We start from the raw sequence: 24,750 nt of genomic DNA on the forward strand, positions 1-24,750 counted from the left end.
AAATGTTAAAAGCAATTAGATCACATATTTCACACGCTTCTGGGCATTGTTGACAATTTGGTAATTATCTTTGGGTGTTTTGGGAAGCATGATCATCTTGGGTCATAGCCCTCTCCTGAATCAGCAGGCAGGTGGAAGTGGTGAAATGTTTTCTTGAAGGAGAGAGGGGTATCTACTGTCCTACTATGTCTACAGTAACCTACTTCCAGATGCATGTGATTAAAAGAGATGAAAGTTACTGCTCTACAGCTCTTCCATAGCAATTCCAGTACTTTCACTGTTTATAAAGATGATTCTCTATTCTAGTCTGTGTTCTTTGTGGACGGACAGATGACTGCCCAAAAAAGTATGGAGAAAAAAGGACCTTTGTGGAATACAATGTCACTGTTCATTATTACTGTTTGGTAAGTATGTGTTATTGATCTTGGAGCTTGTCTGGTTTAACTTAGAAAGAAAATGTAAATGCAAACCCAAAACTATTAAAGCTTGAACTGCCAGCTTTAACTTGCATCCTTGGAAGGCTTTATAATAAACAAATCCCCACAAGCCTTTATTCAAAGCTAAATTCTGTTCATGATCTGTCTGAACTACTGATTCTCCTGATCTATCAGAGCAGTGATGGTACACATAAAGGGAACACATTGCACCTACATCTTCATTTCTATAGGAGCAGTGTGGTTTTGGAATTTACTGTGAAAATGCCACCCCTTGTAGAAAAAAGAGAAAAAATGTCTCTTTTTCTGATTTTTCATTAGTTCTTGTTTATCTGTGAGCTATCCTCTGACATTACATAGGACATTGTAATGCTTGAGACGTAATCCTGCTTTTAAGTTTACTAATAAGTACCCTACTGATCATATACAGCTACAGTGTCACTATTTAGTAAAAGTATAATTTGAACAAAGCTATAGATATAAACTACAAAATTCATTATCACACTTGACGTTTGAAGATTCATGTTCTTAAAGGTATAGTTCAACTACCTTCCAAACTCAATTTTTTGCAGATCTTTAAAATAATATGCTACTTTAAAAAATGATTGTTTTTTTTCTTTGTTGATAAATACAGTTTGAAACTTTTCCCAAGTTTTAAAAGCCAGTCTCAAGAATATTAGGAACAATTTGTTTTGTTTTGTTTTCAACCAATTCTTTAAATATTGGGTTAGTTGCAGATGGCTTAATAGGTTGGATATTAAAGCATTTACAGATTAGGCCAGAGGAAGTTTCTGAAGTTACAGGAAGACAAATTTTTTTTTCTTAAGCAGCTGGAAGGAAATTTAGGTCTCTTTGTGATAATTTTGTCTCATACCCAATATTTCATATGGCCTTCTGTAGAAGTCCTTTCCTGATAGAGCAGAACAGCTAGGAAAGGGTGTGCTGTGTCACTGTGATGAGCTTTCTGCAATCATCTTTTAGGCTTTGGTCCCTGCTTCTTTTTAAAAGGAAAAAAAAAAAAACACAAAACACAACCCAGTGATTTTACTTGCTGCGATGGAGAGACGAGACGAGGCCTGATGCAAGCCAAGTGTCAATTTATTGTACAAAGCTTTTTCTTTATATAGGTTAACATAACATCAGAAGGCAGCTTGTAATTGGTCATTAGTATGTCCATACTACAATTGTAAATTCATGATTGGCTACAGAGAGAAAGTATCACACAAACGCATATATTTTTTCCAAGGCTTAAGCAACCGTCAAGCAAGAGATAAGGGGGCTCCATAATTCTGTCCCAAGCTTTGCTTTGTTCTTGTTATCAGGTCACCATGTAACCCTACAGGTCACAGTGGTCTTCTAGGAGCCAACCTGTCTGTGTTTTCCTTTCTAGCTGTGCTCTGTTCCCAGGGTTTGCTGCCCATCAGGGTTAAAGCATCTCATTCTATCAGTAAGACAGTGTCTGGAGTTCTGGTCCCTAAATCAATTCCTTCATTTACTTACCTAATTTTCACTATAGTTAAGAGCTCTTTTATAAAGAGACCAGTTAGTGGTGCTGTTTCATTTTTCTTTGCCAAATGTCTCACATTTGGAAAAAAAATACATTCTTAATTGGCTTTGATATAAAATTGACTAAAACATTGATAAAATTAATTAGCTAGAAAATGGTGCTGTTTTGAAATTATAAAATGAGAACTATAAGATTGTAAATAATACAGAAGGCATCAAGTGTGAAAGTAGTTGTTTGAGGTTAGTGATTTAACTGCCTTACTAAGTAATTTCAATCTAAATTATCTTCAGGCTCTTCTGACTTGCCTAGTTACTTGATTCTGGTTTTATTTAACTCTTCTCTAAAGTGAGCTGCTTTTCCTCTTTGTTGTATGTCAGTACAGGTACTACTTACTGTGCTTTATGTCAACAGCACAGCTGTTATTCATATTAACTAAACTAATTTTTTTTTACTTCTGAAGCATTTTATGGTGAAATAATTTATCTGAATAGTCCACATACTTCAAAAAGGAAGGTAAAATACACCTTCTTGGGCTTTATTTAGTCTAAATAAGACTCTGATGTTATGAAATGCTTATTTTGATGTTACTGGTTACTATATTAGAAACATAGAATGGCCTAGATTGGAAGGGACCTTAGAGATCCTCTAGTCCAACCTCTGTGCCATTGGCAGGGACACCTCTCAACTAAACTTGGATGCCTAAGGCCTCATCCAACAGAAGGAGCATCCCTCCCTGGGCAACCTTTTCCAGACTCTCCACTCTTGTACTGAAGAAATTCTTCCTAAGATCCAGTCTAAACCTAGTCTCCCTCAGCTTCAAACCATTCCCCCTTGTCCCATCACTAGTCAGCCTCATGAAAAGTCCCTCTTCAGCCTTCCCACAGGATCCTTTCAGGTACTGGAAGGCATCTCCAAGGTACCCCCAGAGTCCTCTCATCTCCAGGCCAAACAACCGCAGCTCCCTCAGCCCATCCTCATAGCAGAGGTGCTCCAGCCCTTGGATCACCTTTGTACCTAGCTCTTATTTTGAACACTGCTTGCTCTTCTTTTGTTGCTGTTAGATAAATGCATAGACTGCATTATATAAGGTAAATACATGGGTATTTTGGGTCACATCAGGTTTGTTAGACTAAAGTTCTCTCTTAAACACACAGTAAGTAATTTTAAACCTTTATGTAGTTAATAATTTGTTTTTGTAGTTGATGTCAAGTGGCATTTGGCAGAGAGGGGAAGAAGATGAAGGTGTGGATGGATTTTTGTTCACAGATATTAGAAAAGAAGTAAATAGAGCTGCAAAGCTGGTAAGAATGAAGTCTTTGGTATTTATAATGAAAAAAAACTTTTAGGTGCACTGTGGAGTTTGTTTTTCTTTCTCCAATGGACAGTGTGCTGAGCCCATTCAAGCATCTGAATTTTACATTTAAGTAACAAGTGTATTGATTTTGTGAAAGCCACAAGAGACAATGGAACCTGTGGAAGTTTGTTAATATATGTATTTCCTGGGTGAACTGGGGACAACTGAATAAGAGCAAATTGTGTATGCATGATGTTATGCTGAGCCTCAAGCTGACATTATATAATTTTATAGATGCAGCTACAATTTTGGCTATAAGCCACAAATCAGCACAGATTAAAACACAGAATCAGAGTCATTTTGGCTGGAAAAGACCTTTCAGATCATCAAGTCCAGTCATTGACCTAGTGCTACCAAGCCACCACTAAACCATGGCACTCAGCACCATATCTATAAATGCTTTAAATATGTTGGTTTTGCCACCAGGCAGCTATGCACACGTGCTTCCCCAAGTCCATATTATTGCACGAGATTGTTGTGACCCAAATGTTGGACTTGGTGAACCTCACATCATTGGTCTTGGCCCATTGATCCAGTCTATCCAGATCCCCTCCACAGATCCTTCCTACATCAGGCAAATCAACATTCCTGTTCAGCTCAGTGCCATCTGAAAACTTAGTGAATTTGCACTCAACTCCCTTGTTCAGATCATTGATAAAGATCTTAACAAGAATAAACCCCAGAACTGAGCTGTATGGAATCCCACTTGTAACTAGCTGCCTACTAGATTGTAACTCCATTCAGTACCACTCTTTGGGCCCAGCCATCCAGGTATCTTTGTATCCAGTGAAGCATATGCCTGTGCATGCCATGAGCAGCCAGTTTCCCCAGAAGAATGCTGTGAGACATTTAGAAAGCTTTACTAAAGTCGGGGTACACATCATCTAAAGCCTTTCCTTTGTCCAGTGAACATGACAGACAATACATAAAGTCTGAAATAAGTAAATGTCTTTAGCTTTTGAAACAAAGCTAAAACACATTCTTATCACAGTTACAATCCATTGACCAATAGTCCTCTTTTTTTTTTTTACATACTTTTAATTTTTTTCTGTTGGTTTAATTCCTGTAACTTTACTTTGTTTTTTAGATATTAATATTCTGTTATTTCTGTAACAAATTACTCCTAGAAATGCAATATCTGTAAGAAAAAGGGTGCTTCAATAGGATGTGTAGCTCCTAAATGCAAACGAAGTTACCATTTTCCTTGTGGGATACAGAAAGAATGTCTCTTCCAGTTCATGGAAGATTTCAGGTAGGTTTTGTTGGTTTTTTGTTTTCAATGCATTATATTTATAAAGGAATGTTTTGCTTTGGTTTTTTTTTTGGTTGGTTGGTTTGGTTTGTTTTTTGTTTTTTTTTTATAAGTTGTCATTAGGCTGTTAAATGTAATGGAATCCAACTTACTAAGAAAAATATCTGATTTGTGGGAAACATGAAGACCAAGCAGTTCTGTTGCATACTAGTACCTATAAACTAAATTCTCAGCACTGTAAAAGATACTGAATGCTCCTACAAGTAGTTAAATTATTCATGAAATTGAGTATTAAACTCTAAGCTCTGAAATAAACTGGAAAGTGGTTGGGTTTGGTTCTTTTGTTTGTCTGCCTTCTGTGCATTGTTGAAAGGCAATGGTTTGGCTGCCTGTCTCTCTCAGAATTCAAAACACACTGTATGCCATTCTGTTGTGTTTCAAAGCCCAAAACTTCTAAATCTACTTATTAGAGATGGAGTGCAAAAGAAATGGGTTTAATATTAAATGTTTAAAATTTGTTTCTTTTCCTGTCATCTGTCCAGCATCTTGGCTGTAGTCAAGAGTCAAGCCAGGCTGCCCAGGGGGGTTGTGGAGTCTCCCTCTCTGGAGATATGCAAGCCCCACCTGGATGAGTGACTGTGTGACCTGGTATAGGTGATCCTGCCTTGGCAGGGGGGTTGGACTAGATGATCTCTTGAGGTCCCTTCCAGCCCCTGACATTCTGTGAAGAGTATATTTGATAATGCTTTTATTCTGCATGCTCTAAGCGGAGTTTGTAGGATGGGTGGATTGAAGTCTGGCAGGCACTTGAACTTAAATAAAAACCTCACATTAGTCAAGCATTTTCAGGAAGCTTTCCTCTAGAGCTGCATTTCCTGACTGTATTTCATTTTAAGTGTGGTGAATTATAGCATATCTCACACTCCCTAGGCTCTGCAAAATCAATACACAAACTTGAAATTTCTCATTTAAGGTCATAGTAGCATTAAAATAATACAGGAAGAACTTTAAGTTCTGCTGTCAGGAAATGTATTACTTGAAGCAGAAGTTTTGAGAGACAGGGTACATGATCTAGGTAATTTATAGAGAATCGGTTGGTAACGTACTTCTTCCTTACTATCATTGCATTGACTTGCTCTGCTAGTTACATCATTTGCTTACATGTGTTGTGGTTCCACCCTGATAAGCACCAGTGCATCACACAACTGCTTGCTCACTATCCCCAGCAGGACAGGGGGAGGAAGCAGAAGAGTAAAAGTGAGAACTTGTGGATTGAGATAAAAAAAGTTTAATAGGTGAAGCAATGGCTGCATGTGTGAGCAAAGCAAAATAAGGAATTCATTCACTTATTTCCAACCTCAAGCAGATGTTCAGCTAGCTCCAGGAAAGCAGGGTTTCATCATGTACAACAGTTACTTAGGAAGACAAATGTCATACCTCTGAACATCTTCCCTTCTTCTTTCTTTCCCTCAGTTTTATTGCTGAGGATACTATCATGGTATGGAATATCCCTTTGGTCAGTTGGGGTCAGGTGTGCTTCTTTCCAATTTCTTGTACATCCCCAGCCTACTTGCTGGTGCAGCAGCATTAGAAACAGGAAAGGACCTTGAATCTATGTAAGCATTGCTCAACAACAACGAAAATATCTGTTATCAACACTTTTTATCACAGTTCCTAAACATGGCACCATACAAGCTACTATTAAGAAAATTAATTATATCCCAGCCAACACCAGCAAATCTCTGCCTTTTTAGCTTGTTGCACAGTGTTTATTCATTAAAAAAAAAAAAAAACCCACAACACCAAAAAAACACCAAAAACCACCCAACCAAAACCAAACCCAGATATAATAGGAAATTAATTTTGCTGTCTTAAAATCTCATGAGTGACAAAAACTTTTTCATTGTGAGGATGACAGAGCCCTGGAACAGGCTGCCCAGAGAGGTTGTGGAGTCTCCTTCTCTGGAGACTTTCAAAACCTGCCTGGACAAGTTCCTGTGTGATCTGCTCTAGGTGATCCTGCTTAGTCCTTCAAGGTCCCTTCCAACCCCTAATGTTCTGTGAGGGTTCTTAAAACATTGTTTTTTTAAAAGAACCTTTATTTATTATTTTTAGATCTTACTGTTGGGAACATAAACCAGTCCAAAAGATTCCAGATAGAGAATGTAAAGGAAGTTCACAGTGTACAATATGCCTGGATTTGGTTGAACAGGTTCCAGCGTACTCTGTATTGAGAAGTCCTTGCTGTAAAAACGCTTGGTTTCATCGAGAATGCCTGCAGGTAATACAGGTTCTCTTTTTCTCTTTGCATTCACAGAGATCACATATCTTGTTGTGTTTAAAAATAATGGAATAGTTGCTTAAAACTGTGTAAAAATGCTTAGGGTTAGTGTAGGCAGTAGGTATGGGAATATGAGAAGTTTGAAGGACAATGCTAAAGTTGTGTTTTGGAGGTCAGCGTCTTACAAGAAGTTTCTTTTGTTTCATGCTCTTAATTTCCACCATTCTGCCAAGCTTCTGCATGTTTCATACACTTCATACTGTTAGTTATTTTTAGGAACTAAAGGCCAGCCTAGGTAGCTGCTACCTTGCAAGTCATTACATGCAGTTTCTAAATGCTAAAATTGCCATTTACCCATCAACAGTTTTCTGACTCAGTCCAGAGCTAGAAAAAGTTGTAAGGTCCCTTTGTAAACTCATTCTACATCTGAAGTTGTGCTTTTGTTTATGAACCTGATTCTAGAAGGTGAACTCTTGTCCTTTAAAGGAAGAGAAAATGCTCACCATTTGCTTCAATGTCAAGTGACATCATGATTGATCTCAGCTTTAACATCTGGATAGTATCCCTTCATGTATGGTTACAGATATTAAGGCATTATTTATTGTCATCCTAAGGATGGTAGTAATTTAATAATTGGTTTGGATTTTTTGTTGTGTTTTGTTTTTTTTTTCTCCTTGACACAGTATCAAGCTTTGAGTGCTGGGATATTTTTCTTTAGGTGCACAGTATGTAATAACATGGACAAATTTCAGAAAGAAATGCTGAGAATGGGCATACACATTCCAGAAAAGTAAGTAAATTTGTAAATAATCACTCTTCTGTAAAAACTTTGGTGGGGTATTAAGACCTTCAAAACAAAAAAACAGTTCTGTAGAATTGCATCTATTAATATGTGAAACCTCAGTTCTACTTTCAATGGTAGAATTTGGAAAGGAATAGTAGCTTGTTTGCTTTCAGTTATGCATAAAAATTATCAAAGGCCAAATTACTAATCTCAAAAACAAAGCAGGAAGCTTTGAAAGGTCATTTTTAATGCCATGGCACAACCAAGGACTCATAAGATCAAAACATTTAAATACAATAATTTCACACTAACATAGATGTTGCTGAAAAGTGTATTTTCTGTGCCCAAGTTTTTAAATCTGAATTTCTTTAGAGAGCATTATAATCAGCATACAGCCATACCACTTCCATATTCTCCCAAGGGATTACTAAGGAGATACATATGCTGAGTATAACAACTGCTTCTAAATTCCTGAACTGGTCTTCATAAGTTTCCACTGTTTGATGGGGCTCAGAATAACTCAGAAATTGATCAGAAGGATATTACCTTATTAGAAGTATTATTATTCAATAATTATTAGTTTCTGCAGAGACTATCATTAGTTTCTTGCAGAGACAGATGCTCAAATTTGGGAGAGGAAGAAGAGTCAAAACAGTTGATGAACTTTGTGCTATACTCGCTTGGTAAAATTATGAGTTACTTTTCATGAGACCATTTTCAGTGGTAACTTGAGTAGATTGCCAAAACAAAGACACGTCTGCTATAAGAAAGAAAGCAAAATAGTATGAAACAAAGCAAGCATGCACTGAGGTCACATGAAAACAAATACTTTAAAATCAAAATAACTGTATACACAGGCTTCTTGAATTGACAGTATTATTTTTGTTCCTATGTATTTTTCTTTCCCTCTCAATTGTCTAACCATTGCCTTGAGCATTAATTGAAATATCTTCATGTGGCTATTATGTACAACTTTCCCAAGAGTAATCCATTTAAAAATTTGGATATACCATTGTAATAACAGATCTTCTGCCTTGTTTATAGGGATGCATCTTGGGAACTTGAAGAGAATGCATATCAAGAGCTGCTGCAGTGTTATCAACACTGTGACATTAAAAGGTGTCTCTGCAAGAAAGGAAGAGACTACAATGAACCTGACAGGTAGGACACTTGCCAGAAGGTGTAACCTGGGATGGGATAGTTTGTTGGTGGGGATCCTTCTTGGATTTGAATGCTTTAATGCTTTTCAGCATCTAGTTTTAATGTGAGGCCAAGACACTATATCCAAACAAAATATTTTGTTCTTCGTATTTCAATACTAATTTTCTCTAATCAGGTAACAGCAAAGAAAATCAAACAAATTAATTACCTTGTTCTCATTTGGTATAGCAGAGCTGTAGTGGAATTTGTACATCCACGTAACACATAGAATAGCATTTGCCTAAATTAATGCTGTGTACCCTTCATTTCAAAGCTTAATTTAACAATGTAATAATTGTTAGACTTCTTAGTATCTTTAAAAAATTCTAGGATTAGCTGAAAATTAACTAGCTGCATAAAATCAATGTACAGATCGATATAGTTGTGAGCTATCCCTCTGCATGCAAATGCCATCTAGAACATTGGTGATAGCTTAATGAGAGGCTTGAGTGACCATGTAAAAGGTTTTATTCTGCTTGATTTTTGATTTAACAAGTTCGTTTTTTCTGCAGCCTTCCTTGTTTTACTTGTGTGTTTCTGAAATGTGTAACTTCAGTGGGATGAGTATTGCTCAAAGCTGTCATGCAGAGCCTCTACTTTTGAAGACTGGTTTCTGTAGTACTGTGGTACGCTACTCCCTGTAGACATTAACTTTGTATGGATTTGGCCAAACATTGCTTGATTCATTCATGTTATTGGTGCACTTCAGGATTTACTCTGGCTTTCAGAGTTGTGGCTTAGGCTTCCAATATTTGAACTAGTAACATTCACATTGTTTCATTTTGTGTTGAAGGAAAATTGAAGAAATCTAGACAAAAACTTAGCAGATGCTTAAACACTGTCATTAAAGACAAATCTTATTCAGAATGTGCAGGGATAATTGGATATACTCCTTTAAAAAAAATTACCATTCGGGAAAGCTGAATACCCACAAAACACAGGATGTTGCTGGCTGGGAACACGAGGAGAAAATACTGGCTGCAAGATACGGACTTCAAGGCAGTGGAGCACAGTAACTCAGTTTCTTTCAATGCTAGATGTTGGAACATGGGTAGCTTTCTTGCTGCAGCCACAAATTAAGAGTACAGCTTGTGTGAAGGAAGTTCCCTTTTTGTATATACGCTCCTACTAGATTGATTAAATTAGCTTTGCTAACGTAGTGTCTGGATTACATTCAGTAGTGAATATGCTTGGTTTTAACTAGCCTCATTCTTCTGTCTATTTTTAAATAGTAAATGGGAAATAAAGCGTTGTCAGTGTTGTGGTTCCCGTGGAACTCATTTGGCCTGTTCATCTCTGAAGTCATGGGAGCAGAACTGGGAGTGCATGGAATGTAGAAGTATCTTTGCAAAATCAGGTGAAGTTATGGATGCGACAGTGACTTCTTAAAGGCATAAATTTTAATACTATGTATTTTGCAGCTAGCAAATTCACTAAATTTCATATAATTTAATCATGCAGGGAACTATAGCAGACGACAGAGAAAGCGTTCTTTGGCTACCTCTGAGAAGACAGATGGGACAACTTGTTTGCTTGAAGAGCCATCTCCCAAGTGTCCTCGGCAGTTACCTGGAACTCCACATGGTTTTCTTCTCCAGTGTGTAATTTTCTGTTTTCATGTAGAAACTGATTATAACATAGTATTTAAACATGAGGAGGTGCTAGCTCAGTCTGTAGAGAAACATCTTGCACTAAATTATAAATTGAGTGACACTGGAGTAAAGTTCAGTGATGAAATTATGGTTTTAAGTTTTACTTAATTGATCAGTCAGGACTCCCATTCTCTGTATGGGATGTAACTAAAAACAGATCCTACAATCACCACATAATAAAATACTGGGTTTTTTATTTTTTTTTTTTAAATTATCCAGGCACTGATGGATTTCATATAAGTAAGGATGAAAATGACATTCAATAGTAAAATAGGGTGAAATTAGGTTGCTGTGATTTCAAATGAATGTTAATGCATTCTTCAGTTGTATCTCTTATTAAAACAATGGTTTTGCTTATAGCTCACCAAAGAGAATGTGTCAGAACAACTCGTTGCCCTGCTCACACCTAGAACTTCAAGCATCCAACAGAGTGACAATGTCCTTATCTCCAATGATGTCAAACAGGAAGTGGTCCCTGGGGAAAAGGTACTTTGCTATTTTTGTTGCATCGAAGAGTAAACTAGCACATAGTTTTATACTGCATTTCATACAGACAATGGTGGGGAAGGTGTGTGACTATATAGAGATAGATGGATGGATATTTATGAATACCTGCAGATAGAGTGACTTTTATGTGTGTGTGTCTGTAGTCACTGGAAATGGAATGAGTTCACTGGAAAAAGTCAGTACATTTTATCAAGTCATAACTTGATAAAGGCTTCTCCTGTTGCTAAATGATAGAGGAAGTTGAGGAGAAAAGCATGATACCTGTTGAGAATTTTTAGGTTAGGTAATGAGGGAATCAAACCCCAGAAATGCATTTGTCCTTACCAAAGCATGGCTAACCCTTATTTATAAAATGGGAAATAAAAAGAATCCTAATGACTTTGTTCAAATTAGATGTCCTGAGTTTTCAATGGTTTTGCTTTTTCACCTTAGGAATAGATCATGATTATGCCAAAGTAGGAGGTACATGTTTCAATATATAATATTCTGTTTAAGGATACAAAACTCGTTGTTTTGGTCTATATACTTTATGAATTTTGCTTGCAATATGTGTTAAAAGGTCTGATGAGGGAATTAGTTTCTTCTAGTAGGTAGGGTATTTGAAATAGTTTTGGTTGTAAAGTAGAAAACAAAGAAAAGGGTCTTATTTAGACTAGTGGTTTTTTTTTTTTAAGTGAGAACTGCAATGTTTCTCCCTATTCAGATGTAAGTTTGCTTAGAATCACCTGGGTTGGAAGGGACCTCCAAAGGTCATCTAGTCCAATCCCCCTGCGGTGAGCAGGGACATGCCTTAGTAGATCAGGTTGCCCAGAGCCCTGTTGAGCCTCACCTTTAATATCTCCAGGGATGGGACCTCAACCACTTCTCTGGACAACCTGCTTGTAGTGACAAGAGATTAAATATTATCGAATAGTTGACAGTGTATTCTAATTTGGTTGCAAACCATCTTTATCACAAACATGGTAGGCTGTCACTTGTTTCACATTGTTCAAATGTAGAGATGCGTGGGAATTGTTTGGCACCATTGGTGTAGCTCAATTCAGAAAATAACTTCATTTAATGCCAAGGTAGTTATTTCTGCCTCTGTTTTTTCTAGTTCTTAGAAATACCTTAAAATTTGCAACTACAGCAATAAAATCTGAAGGATCTATACCAACTATTTTACTCATAGAACTTAAGTAGTATCTAAATGTACTAAAGTGTTTAAAGAACTGTTTTTCTTAACAGATTTAAAGATGTGTAAGTATTGCTAATTACAAGTCAGATTCCACCTGAAAATGTAATCTTCTTATAGGTGTTTAGTAAAGGAAAGAAGGGAAGCTTCTAATATTCTGAGGGTTTTAAAGCTACAAATTACTACAAAAACTACAAGGCTTAACATCAACGCAGAAAATATCTGGAACAGCGCTTTAAAAGGATTTAGACAGCGCAGCTTCAGTCCTACGAATACCATTGAAATCAAGTTCACAAACTGCAAAAACAGATTGAAGACAGATACTCCTGCTGCATCAAAACACCATTTCTTCCAACTATTAATGCTTCACCTTCAGAATTCATCATTGTTTGAGGGCTCTTCTGCAAAGAACTTGTCCCTTGATTTTCAAGGTAACTAAATGTGTTGTACAAAAATACATTAAGAACTATGTAACTTGAAAGGTTAAATCTGCAGCCAGTAAGACACTCAGTTCACAATTATAGTCCTGATGGACACAAATGGGGTTTTGAATTTTCTTGCTTTTCAATTCTAAAGGGGGATGGGGTACAGATTTATAATAAACAAATTTGGTTTAATGGGAGAAGGTGATGACAAACCAAGGAAAAAATTGCTTTTTCTTTTCATTTGCAGCTGTAAGAGAAAATCTTTATTTTGAAGCTGGTAAAATGATTGCCGTTTCCCTCGTTCATGGTGGCCCATCTCCTGGTTTCTTTTCCAAAACACTTTTCAATTGTCTTGTCTATGGTCCAGAGAATGTGAAGCCAACTTTGGAAGATGTTGCTGATGTTGATGTAGCAGAAACGATAAAAATGGTAAATCAAACTCAACTTACTGGCAAATTCTTGTTCAAGGCTATATTTGGAGATAAAGGACTTACTGACTATAACTTCAGTTCAAATTACAAAGCTTGATTTTCTTTTTATTTTTTTATAAACATATATACACGCACAGTAAATTTTTCTGACTTTTTATCTTCTGACATAGATAAAATATGCAAATAGTCTGTCCAACCTAACATCTACTGTACATGACTGTTATGAATTCCTTGCGGCTGCTGGATGTTTAAGACCTATAACAGCACTGTGTGATAAGGATATGCTGGTTGATGACATACTGAACTATCATGTGATCAAGAGAATCATCTCACCCTTAGAAAGGTTTGTTTTGTTTTTTGTTGTTTTTTTTTTCCCCAAACTTCCTGTTGTTTTTTTTCTCACTGAAATACTAAAGAATATGTAGCTAAAACTAACTTTCACATGTTGTTATTTATTCCAATGAAATGTATTGTAATTTTCAGTGGATTATGTGGCAACTGTTAAGTAGTTAAACTAGCTAAAATTAGTTGTTAAAATGAGAATTAAATAAGTTTTCCAAGATTAAAATAAGAGGTCTGCTGTGTACACCTTATTGACAAGGCTTGGAGATTGCAGATGGGAAATTTTTATGTCCATTCTCGCAGCTTTATAAAATGTAGAGTACACATAGTTACCTACTGGCTTTCTGATGCATGCTCACTTGTTGGTTTTGATTGTTTTTCCCCTCCTTTCTAGTTTCAGGCAAGGTTTGAAAACTCTTGGTGTGCTAGAGAAAATGCAAGCACATCCAGATGAGTTCTCTAGTATATTGTGCCACAAACCTGAAAGACTCTCAGCAGAAACTCTTTGTGATCTCTTTACGATCCATTCCTCATCGGATGTAAATAAAATTGGAGGTACTGATTTTTGGATGGGTTACTTACAAGATGTGCAAAGTAAGTATTTTTTTTTTTCCTTTCCCAGTTCCTTGTTCAGGGTACGTGGCTGCTGGTATACATACAAGATTTGGAGTTTAGAGTTCAGTGGGGTGAAGACATTAAGGTTTTGAGGTCATTGTCAAGTCCTAATTGTTCCATCCTTCTCCTCATCCTTATTAATTAAAATTTCTGAAACTGTTGCTTAATTAGAATCAAACTTGAAAGGGGTAAATATTGGTACTAGAATTGAGAGTTGGGCTTGTGTTTGGTTGGGGGGGTTGGGTTATTTTTTTGGTTGGTTTTGTTAAAACCCAAACCAACCAACCAACCAAAACAAAAAAAACCAGGAACAAAGCCCCACATATTAGCCCAAGTGGTACAGAAAAATCTTTCATCCCCTCTTCAGCTTTCCTGTGAACTTACTAGATAATGTGTGTCTCAAAGGAAGCAGTGGTAGGTAGACCTTCTTCACTTAATACTTTTTTCAGAACGTTTTCCTTGCTAAAAGTTTTCTTGTTAGTCATACAGCTACGTATTACTCATCATATATTGATCTGGGGTTTCCTGATTTCAAGATTTTTTTTTTCTTCCTCTTAACACTTCACATGCAGGACAATGTTTTCTGGGTAATAAGCAATAAATGATACATGCTAGCCTTATTCTTTTAGGTGGTGAGTCTGTAGTGACACTGGAGGATATTCTGCTCTTCGCAACAGGCTCTCTTTCTATACCACCCATTGGTTTCGATCCTGAACCTACTGTTAAATTTTTGCGTATAAGGTATCCTGTTGGAAACAGACTGCTTAATTGCTTGAAGCTCCCTGTAACAAAGACATATGAGGCATTCAAAAAGAAAATGGAGTTCACCATCAGAAACACACTGAGAGTTGGAAGAGAATAAACACTCTTGCTACTAAACTGGATATTGGAAATATCAATTTTCTGCAGGATCATCTGCTTGCAAATTGCTACTGCATTTTTGGACAGCATGCGCTCAGCCTTCTCCCACTTTCCCCCAAAGATACGCTAAAAGTAGTAATCCTGTAACGTGGAAAACAATTTTTAAATGAAAATACGTTATTTCTGTTGAATCATCTCTCTAAAGTTGGTTTTGAGTCTGCAGGCTCTTGCAGAAGTACTTTAAATGTCTTGCTATAAGCAAGTATGACATGTTACCAAACTCTTAACATTCTAGCAATTTACCACAGGTAAGTGTGTTAATTCTATTACAGACTTCAGTAATATATTTATCAACGTTAAATCAGGTACATTTTGAAGGTAGCTGCCGTAGAGCTTTGTCTTAAGTAAAACTGTGATGTAGTTCTTCAGTTGTTCCATGTCTATTTTTTCTTGAATTGGTTTTTATATTGATGATGATTCATTTATCTTTTAGAGGATTGATTTTTGAAAGTTAAGAAACTGGCCAGTTTTAAGGTCATTGTGGTTAGTGCATTAAAATACAATTTATGTCTGGAGAACACACAGGCAAAAGAATCTGCCACAAGGACAATATTTGGTTCAACTTGAGTTTCTGTTGTTAAACAAAATCTTTGACATTTGCACAAGTTTCTGCATTCTATACATTAGTTTTTAGTTACACGTATAACCAAAATAGTAAAACCCTACAGTAAGTCTTAAATGTGCAACAAGTGGTCTTTCAAAATAGAAACACAAGTTGGGCTTAGTGTTGTTGAGTCAGAAAACGTAAGGCTGTCTTGCAGTATTTTCACAGCAATATGCACTAACACTATGTTAAACTAAAGGCAGTCCACCATTAAGGTTGTCAGTGCCTGACACTTTCCAAGCTTTTATTCTAAACTGTTCCTGTTCAGGTGTAGCTGCCCTCTGAGCAACTTCAACTGTATAAAATATATTTCAGTTCTGCAGTATTTGCATAGATACCATTAAGCCATAAGAGTAGTTGAAATTCCTGTACGGTAACACTTCAATGTTACTAATACTAAAACTGAAGCTAAAAGGATATTTAAGTGCAAGTTTTTAAACTACTTTTTCCCCTGATAGTTTAACCACCTGTACTATGTCCCAAACACAGGTAATGCTATAGATGCATATATCTATGTATTTCTACATTCTTCAATATACTGAAAAGGAATGATATACTTGATTAATGTAGCTTGGTTTTTAATTGAAAATACAAGCAGTATTTCTTTGCTTTTGAATGTTTTGACAAGAAAGTAGATTCACAGTAAATTATAAATAGGTGCTTCTGGGGAAAAAAAATACACACACACACCACAACAACAAACATCCAAACTCATCTGGTTTCAAGTTCTGACTTAAGGTTCATTGCAAGTAATCCTCTTAATTAATTTGTATTACTTAATGTTAATTACATAGAAGTGAATGTCAACTGAATTGTGGAAATGGTAGTATCATAGAATCATAGAATCAAGAAGGCTGGAAGAGACCTCAAAGATCATCGAGTCCAACCTGTCACCCTACACCTCATGACCACTAAACCATGTCACCAAGTGCCACGTCCAATCCTCTCTTGAACACCTCCAGGGATGGTGACTCCACCACCTCCCTGGGCAGCCCATTCCAATGGCCAACCACTCTCTCTGTGAAGAACTTTCTCCTCACCTCCAGCCTAAACCTCCCCTGGCGCAGCTTGAGACTGTGTCCTCTTGTTCAGGTGCTGGTTGCCTGGGAGAAGAGACCAACCCCCTCCTGGCTACAACCTCCCTTCAGGTAGTTGTAGACAGCAATGAGGTCTCCCCTGAGCCTCCTCTTCTCCAGGCTAAACAGTCCCAGCTCCCTCAGCCTCTCCTCATAGGGCTTGTGCTCAAGGCCTCTCCCCAGCCTCGTTGCCCTTCTCTGGACATGCTGCAGCAATTCAACGTCTTTCCTAAACTGAGGGGCCCAGAACTGGACACAGTACTCAAGGTGTGGCCTAACCAGTGCTGTGTACAGGGGTACAATGACCTCCCTGCTCCTGCTGGCCACACTATTCCTGATGCAAGCCAGGATGCCATTGGCTCTCTTGGCCACCTGGGCACACTGCTGGCTCATGTTCAGGCGGCTGTCAGTCAGTACCCCCAGGTCCCTTTCCACCTGGCTGCTCTCCAGCCACTCTTACCCCAGCCTGTAGCTCTGCATGGGGTTGTTGTGGCCAAAGTGCAGCACCCGGTTGAGATCATGTTATAAAGGGCTAAAGACAGTATTAAAATTACTCAACGATGGTTGTTTAAACGACACATTCCATGTAATAATATGCAGGTATTCTGAACTATTTCTTAAAATGCTGCAGCTTCTCTTTCTTTCTTGATCTTGGGAGAGGTGCTAATCTTTTTTTTATATAGATCTGTTTCTATGTAGCAGAAGTGTGAATGCCACTGCTTTTAGGTTTGTGGGGTTTTTTTATTGCAAAGCCTAAATAAATTACTGTAAGGCTTACATCTGACATTTCTCACTACTTTCAAATAGCTGAAACAATCTAATCTCATCCAAGTCTGTCTTAACAAATTTGAGAGTATGTGAAATTAAGACAGGGCTAGTGGTAGTCTGGTTCTGAGCCAAAAGTTGCATAGTGAGGGCTTTGTGTTATATTTTTGTATATCTGAAGTACAGCTATGAGTCTTCTTCAGATAGAGTATTATACTTCAGAAGTGAGTGGCGTACCCAGTGCAGTATTCTTTTTCTTGCCTGGTCAGAGATAAATGTCTTCTGTAGTGTTATTTTTCTGTATGGGAAATACAGAATTTGCAGAAGTAGCAAGCAGAGTGTGAATAATTTTAATTTCTTGGATTTTTAGTACCTGCTGTGGTAAGGGAAACGGTTTAGAACTTAGAACTCAATAAACCACAGTTTAAAACCTTTAATGGAAAAAGAAATCAAGTACTGTGAACATAAGGCTTTAAATAGTATCTGAGATAAAAATAGTAGTTCACACAATTTATTGCTTATTCTTTTGAATTCAGCAGTTTAAAAATTTTATAAAAGAACTAAGCTATCTGTCAGCTGCAGAAAAATCTTAACTTCAAAACTATCTTCTATAGAATATTGTATCAAAACTTTGAATTAGTAAAATCCTCTAGTCTCTTAATATTGCTTGAAAGTGTTTTTCTTACGCAGAACTTGCTCCCACTTTCTAATACTGATGTGTACACATTCAGGACAAGTTGTGTGTCTTGTCAGTTTGATCAGCTCTATCTAGACATTCTAACAATCCTGCATCCATCCCAGTGGTATTCCTAAATGCTACTATGGAGAAGGAACTTCCTCTGTTGGTGAAAATTCCATCAAAACAGAGCAAGTTTTCTTTGGTTGGTTGGGTTTGGTTTGGTTTGGAGTTTTTTTGTCTGGAAACCCATTTCTGTAGCTATAATGACCATCAGATTTTTAGTGGCTATTAGCAGGTTTCTCAAATGCAATATTATTAGGTAGGTTTCATTTCACATAAACTCTACCCTTAGACACATTTGCAAATCAGGGGAAGTTGATTTATTTCACTTTCTCTAACACAAAGGGAGTAATTGCAGAGTCATTTGCTGTTGTGTATTAAATATATATTTATAGAAGTTTCTATATGGTTAGTCAGGGCCATGAGAGAACTATTGCAGCAGTCTTGGTTTGGCTGAAGAACTACACCTCAGTTTCTGCATCAAATCTGAAGCTTCTATCAGGAGTTAGCACATCAGTAATTTATTTGCTAGAGTGATCATTTTCTAGTTATCAGTGATAAGTTAGTATTAATGGTTTTAGTATGGTCTCTCCCCTCAAGTATTTTAGATCTGTTTGAAAAAACAATGGGTAAGAAATTTCTGTGGCTTGTCTTCACCCATGCAATGAGTGTTTACAAACAAAAGTCTCTAGCATTTTTTACTGTTTTGAGTGTCAGAAGGAGAAGAAATTAATCTTGGTTTATGCTTAAGGTCATGTGCTGAAGTTTTGACTTTCTGCATGAAGATGTTCAGTCTTGGAAGACTTGGGATTTTGAGAAATCTGTTTAAAATGTAGGGCAGAGTATTAGTCATTTATTCACACTCGCATTCCACATGTGCATTTAGAAAACAGTATCAAAAAAATCTTATTCAAAGACAAGGAGATGCAACTGGAGGCTACACAAGTTCATTTTGTAAATAGTTCTAACTTGAACTGCAGTAGCAGTGCCTGAAATGTTCCATCTTCTAGCAATATTGTACTTGACAGATGTAGCATCAGTATTGAAATAATCAGTAATTGTGGGGTGTAACTGTCGTGTGTATGTTCCAAAGTGCAATAAAGGGTTACATTTGTTGGGGTAAACTAACTTTTCTTGAGTGTTTATTTCAGTCAGTTAATGGGGTTTATCTCTAAACCTTATCACGTTTCTGCAGTTTTGTGTACCTCTATACACTAGATAGGGCTGTGTGTGTATATGTATGTAAAGGTGTCTCTATATACGTCTATTGCATGTTTGCCCATATCCCTTTTTTATCCAAAACCAGTGAATGGGGCTCTCCCTACTGTAGGAGTTCTTGAAGGTACAGCTGTGAAGGTGTGGAGAACCAACAACCATGCAGCCCACCTTCGGTTGGTTACATGCAACCTGAGACCCAGACCTGCACATAATCTTTTCTGTAACCCACTGAAACTTAATGACTGCAGCATGCTGCCTGTTTTTGAAGCACCAGGTTCTTTTCATCTAGTTAATTAAGTGCCTCAGCCCTGCCCTCTTTGCATTTCTGCTGTGTTCTAGCTATGTTCTGTTTCCTTTTCTGGAAAATTCAGTCGGAGAGTGGAGCAAAAATTTTTCAGTGGGACTTTCTTGTGCTCTGAGGGGAAAAAAAAAAAAAAAAAAAAGGTGGGGAAAAAGTAAGTACCCTGGCCCTGTTCTTGTTTCTCAGCTTCAAAAAAAGCACGCGTCCAAATGTTTAAACAAGGTGCAGTTCCTAATTACAGCTCCCTCAGAGCGGGGGCTGGGTCTAGGGTTCTCGGAGCTTGTCTCGGGGTAGGAGGCACCCCTTGCTCCTTTAATGCAGCTGTGGCCGCGTGCGAAGGAGTCGAGGAGTGCCCAGGTGGCGCGGCTGAGCCTCGCACCTGGCAGTGCCGCGGCGGCAGCAGCGGAAGAGGCGCGGCCAGCGCCCGCCTCCCGCCCGTTGTAGGGGCCGCCACGTCGTCTGGCGGCGGTGTACGCGGCGGTGGGCGGGACGCCGTGGCCGGCTTGGCGGGGCAGGAAAATGGCGGCCGGTATCCGGGAAAAGCAGATAGGTAAGTGGTGTCCCGCCGTCTTCGTTGTTCGGTGCTGCGTCTGCTCTGCTGGGGCTACAGAGAACAAGGCCAGCCTCACGCCACAGCCGGGGGCTCCTACCTGCTTACCCCCTCGGCTCCCTTTGGAGCACCGGGGTGGGATGTGGGTGTCTCCGCCTCGCCTCAGTCGGGGGATTCGCTCCCTCGCACCGGGCTTGGGTCTCCCGGCAACGGGACGGAGTCTCTTCTCGTTCTCCCAGGCGGCCGCTGAGGCGCTGCTCAGCTGCCTTTGCAGCGGCGGGCCCGTGGCACCAGGACTCTGAGGGCCTCTGGCCACAGCTTTTGTCGAGGTGGGCGGCCCTGCTGAGGGGCACGGGGCCTTGCGGTGCGCCTTACGCGAGTGGCAGCACTCCCAGGCTCTCGGGGACGTGTCCGCAGCTGCCACCGTGAGGTGGAAATCGCCCCCGAGGAGGGGCTTGAGCCAGCCCGGCACTCAGCGGTGCCCATCTTCTGTGGAGTGGGGTAGTCGTGGGGAGCAGGTTATGGTCCCTTCCAACTTCCTTTTTGCCTGTGGCAAGGATCAACTGGAAATACCTTTCAATTTTGGTGCGAGAATAAAGCTTCAGTTGTGATGCTTAGACAGTATAAGAGCCTTGGAGCATGTGCTCAAAGACGAAATTGAGAATACGAGATGAACGACTAGACCCGATCATGCAGGAGGTTTTCAGTGGGTAGAGGATTAGTTATTCAGTCCTTCCTTACACACTGCTACGAGTCTATACGTGATCCGTTCTTCTCTGTCTGATATGCTTTGTGGAGCCTTGAGCCACCCATTTGAACATGCTCCCAAAGCACAGAGCAGGTCGACTCCATAGTCCTCTACTTGCTTGCTGAAGTTTTTGTCGCTATTTTGAGCTGTAATCTTGTCACCTTCACTGTGATAATTGCAGTATAATTATGATGGTGTAGAGGATTTGGGGTGCTTTTATTTAACATGAAATTACTAAAATCATCTCTCTAAAAATCTCAGTCTAAGTCTCTGAGTGGACCTTAAATATTTACTGGTATTCATCTCCTTTTTGTAGCATGTCTACTTTCCTTTGGTCATCTACAATTAATAGTGCTATTTGATGTTCCTTTGCAGTCCTTTTCTTCTCTTTGCTTCAGCCCGCTGGTCTTTGAGCCCTTATTTCCATACAGCTTTTTTTCTTTTCTGTCTTGTTTTACCGTGTTACTTGGTTATTTCAGTCAACTTTTATCACTGAACTTTATGTTGTCTTCCACTGAGGAGGTCATTTGCAAGGAGGTCGATGGAACAACTGAAAGATACTCAGAAAAGGAAAAAGATCTATTATCATTAGTATTTGTATTGCCATGTCTATGCACTATCTGTTGTGACCTTTATCCTGGTTCATAACCAGTCAAAGCATATCATTGTGCAAGAACAATAAAAACCAGATCCTTGCTCCAGAGAGCGTTTGGCTGAAGTGTAAATGAAATAGCAATATAATATAAGTACGAAAAAAAAGAGAAGTCCAGATGTTAACTCCATGGTGTTAAAAAATAAAAGAAGTATTAAGCAAGCAGACAGCTGGATTCTAGCAAGACCCAGCACTCACTTCTAGCTTAGTTACTCCCATGGTCAAGTTTCGCTCCTGGTAATGTGATTTGAAAAGGCAGTACACAGGAGGAGAAAGCAGGGACAGACTGTGAAGAAGGACTGCAGAAATGGAACAACAATGTCCTTTTGTGGCCAAGAGAGCCAATGAGATCCTGGGATGCATCAAAAAAGGTGTGTCCATCAGGGCTAGGGAAGTTCTTCTACCTCTCTACTCTGCCCTGGTGAGACCACACCTGGAATACTGTGTCCAGTTTTGGGCTCCCCAGTTCAAGAGACAGAGACCTGCTGGAGAGAATCCAATGGAGAGCCATGAGGATGCTTAGGGGACTTGAGCATCTCCCCTGTGAAGAGAGACTGAGAGCCCTGGGGCTGTTTAGTCTGGAGAAGAGAAGACTGAGAGGGGATCTGATCAATGTCTATAAATATCTGAGGGGTGGGTGTCAAGTGGAGGGGGCCAGGCTCTTTTGGGTGGTTCACAGTGGTAAGACAAGGAACAATGGGTTCGAACTAGAACACAGAAGATTTCACCTCAACATGAGGCAAAACTTCTTTACAGTGAGGGTGACAGAGGCTGCCCAGGGGGGTTGTGGAGTTTCCTTCTCTAGAGACTTTCAAAACCCACCTGGTTGCGTTCCTGTGTGGACTATCCTAGGTGATGCTGCTCTGGCAGGGGGGTTGGACCTGATGATCTCTTGAGGTCCCTTCCGATCTCTGATGTACTGTGTGCGACTGTGTAAATGTTACCTGGGCATGGATGGATGGTGCTGGGAAAGGTAAAGCTCAAATGGAGTTGAGACTTGCAGTGGTTGTCAAGAGCAATGAGAACGGCTTCTGCTGTGGTATTAGTGGCAAGACTATGAATAAAGAGAAGTGTTGGATCATTGCTAAATGGAGCTGGTCACTTAGTAATGGACAGAGAGAAGGCTGAGGTACCCAGTATCTTTGTTAACAAATTCTCCCAGGCCTTTGAGTCACTTTAGAGTCAATTATGGAGTGAATCCTCTTGGAAAATATTTCTCATCGCATGAAGGAGAAGGCAAGCATGGATTTATGTATGGTAAATCATGTCTGACTGGCCCAATTGTCTTCACTGATAGAATGACTGGATTCATAGACAGCAGGAGAGCAGAGTATGTCATTTAGCTGGACTTCTGCAAGGCTTTTGACACTGTATTCTTGTGTCTGAGTAAGGATGTTATGAGCTGGATGGATGAACAACTAGATAAGTAAATAGCGTTGGATGATCAGGCTCAGAAGGTTGTGATTAATCAGTTGTACTACACCTGGAGGCTGGTAACAGTTGGAGCACCACATGGATCTGTCAGTGATCTGAAGGGTATGTTGAAGTTCACTCATTAAGTGTGCAAGGGACAGTAAACTAGAGGTATCTGTGAAGTGGCATCTTCGCCCTTGAATATATTATGGAGAACCTAGATGGGCAAGAGAAATAGGCCAGCAGGGACCTTATGAAATTCAACAATGAGAAGTATAAATTCCTGCACCTGTAAAGAAAGAACCCTTTGCAACGTAGAAGTGACAGTGCAGGGGACTAGCAGCCTGGAGAGCAGCCTTGCCAAAAAGGCCCATGAGGACTCACAGTGCCCAGCAAGCTCAACATGTGCCCACAGCGGGCTCTTGCTTAGCAACACCCTGGGTCATACTCACAGGAGCACAGCCAGTAGTTCAAGGGGAGCTATTGTGTGTCCTACTCTACTCAGCCTCAGGAAACCACATCTAGATAATATGTCCCATTTGTGGCTACCAGTACAGGAAACGTGTTTGTCAGTTGGAGGGAGTTCAGCAAAGGACTACCAAGATGGTCAGGGGCTGGAGCACTGCAAGGTGAGGCTGCAGGACTAGGGCTTGTTCTACCCCCATCTTCAGGGAGTACTTAACAGCAGTTCCCTGGTACCTATGGGGGGCATTAAGAAGTTGGAGCCAGGCTTCTCTTGGTGATCTATGGCAAGAGGGTGAAGGACAAGAGGTGTAAGTTGAAACAAGATGTTTAAACTGGGTATTAGGAAAAACTTCTTCACAATCAGTGCTGCAAGTTGCAGTGTGGTTGTGACATCTCTGTTCCAGGAGACCTAACTGGATAAAGCTATGAGCAGCCCTGCTTGGCTTCCCAGCTGTCCATACTTGAGCAGGAGGTTGGGCTAGAGAGCTCCCAAGGGCCTGGTAAACCACAGGGAACTGCACTGAGTATGTTTCCAAGCTTCACTCGGGCCAAGAGGCAGAAGAAAATTGTCTCTGCTGCTCTTCACTTACGAGCAAACTGGTACACAGTGCTTTCATTTGTGGAAGCTCTTCCTCTATGCAAAACCTTGTGACTGATTTTGTTTGAGTTTGGAGAGAATAGCGCTTAAGTTATATTGATGCAAATAGTCTTTTGCTGCTAGTCAAAGATGGGACACTAGCACATAGTCTATTGTTTAATCAGATAAATGAGGAAGGACTCACTGTACGTTAGAGGGATGTGAAGGGGAGACCTCATTGCTCTCTACAACTACCCAAAGGGAGGTTGGAGTGAGGAGGGGGCCAGCCTCTTCTCCTTGGTGGCAAGCAACAGGGCAAGAGGAAATGGTTTCAAGTTGTGCTAGGCTGGATGCTAGGAGATAATTCTTCACGGAGAGCGTTATGAGACATTGGAATGGTCTGCCCAGGGCAGTGGTGGAGTCGCAGTGCCTGGAGGTGTTCAAGCAGCATGTGGACCTGGCACTTAGGGACACGGCTTAATGATGACCCTTCAGTGCTGGGTTGAAGCTTGGACTGGGTGGTCTTTGAGGTCTCTTCCAACTGGATGTTTTCTGTGATTCTGTGAAGGAATCTTCTTTGGTTACTGTGTAAATTGGGAAGTTAAATGAATGCTCACTGCTGTTTCAAAGAGCTTTTCTACTGCAAATTTGGGATACTTTTTTACCTCCTAGGGATGTGATTTCTTCCTCAAAATGTTTCAAAGTGTCTGTTAGTTTTATTCAGGTGTAAAGGTATTATTTGTATATTCAACGTTATTCTATT

The 24,750-nt window shown here is 39.5% G+C and overlaps 1 protein-coding gene across 1 annotated transcript; it reads left to right on the plus strand.

The window, feature by feature from the left end:
- Nucleotides 1–360: 360 nt before the first annotated feature.
- G2E3 (G2/M-phase specific E3 ubiquitin protein ligase) lies at nt 361–14,860 on the plus strand. The gene is made up of 13 exons (XM_054400355.1): nt 361–404; nt 3,141–3,242; nt 4,423–4,547; nt 6,663–6,828; nt 7,512–7,618; nt 8,657–8,773; nt 10,045–10,189; nt 10,294–10,409; nt 12,266–12,576; nt 12,818–12,999; nt 13,172–13,344; nt 13,738–13,937; nt 14,588–14,860. Exons 2-13 carry the CDS (start codon nt 3,144–3,146, stop codon nt 14,818–14,820), a joined length of 1,974 nt encoding a protein of 657 aa, XP_054256330.1. The 5' UTR covers nt 361–404; nt 3,141–3,143; the 3' UTR covers nt 14,821–14,860.
- The last annotated feature ends 9,890 nt before the right edge of the window (nt 14,861–24,750 follow it).

This window comes from Indicator indicator, chromosome 4 (genome assembly GCF_027791375.1).
Source record: "Indicator indicator isolate 239-I01 chromosome 4, UM_Iind_1.1, whole genome shotgun sequence".
In the NCBI taxonomy this organism is placed as follows: domain Eukaryota; kingdom Metazoa; phylum Chordata; class Aves; order Piciformes; family Indicatoridae; genus Indicator; species Indicator indicator.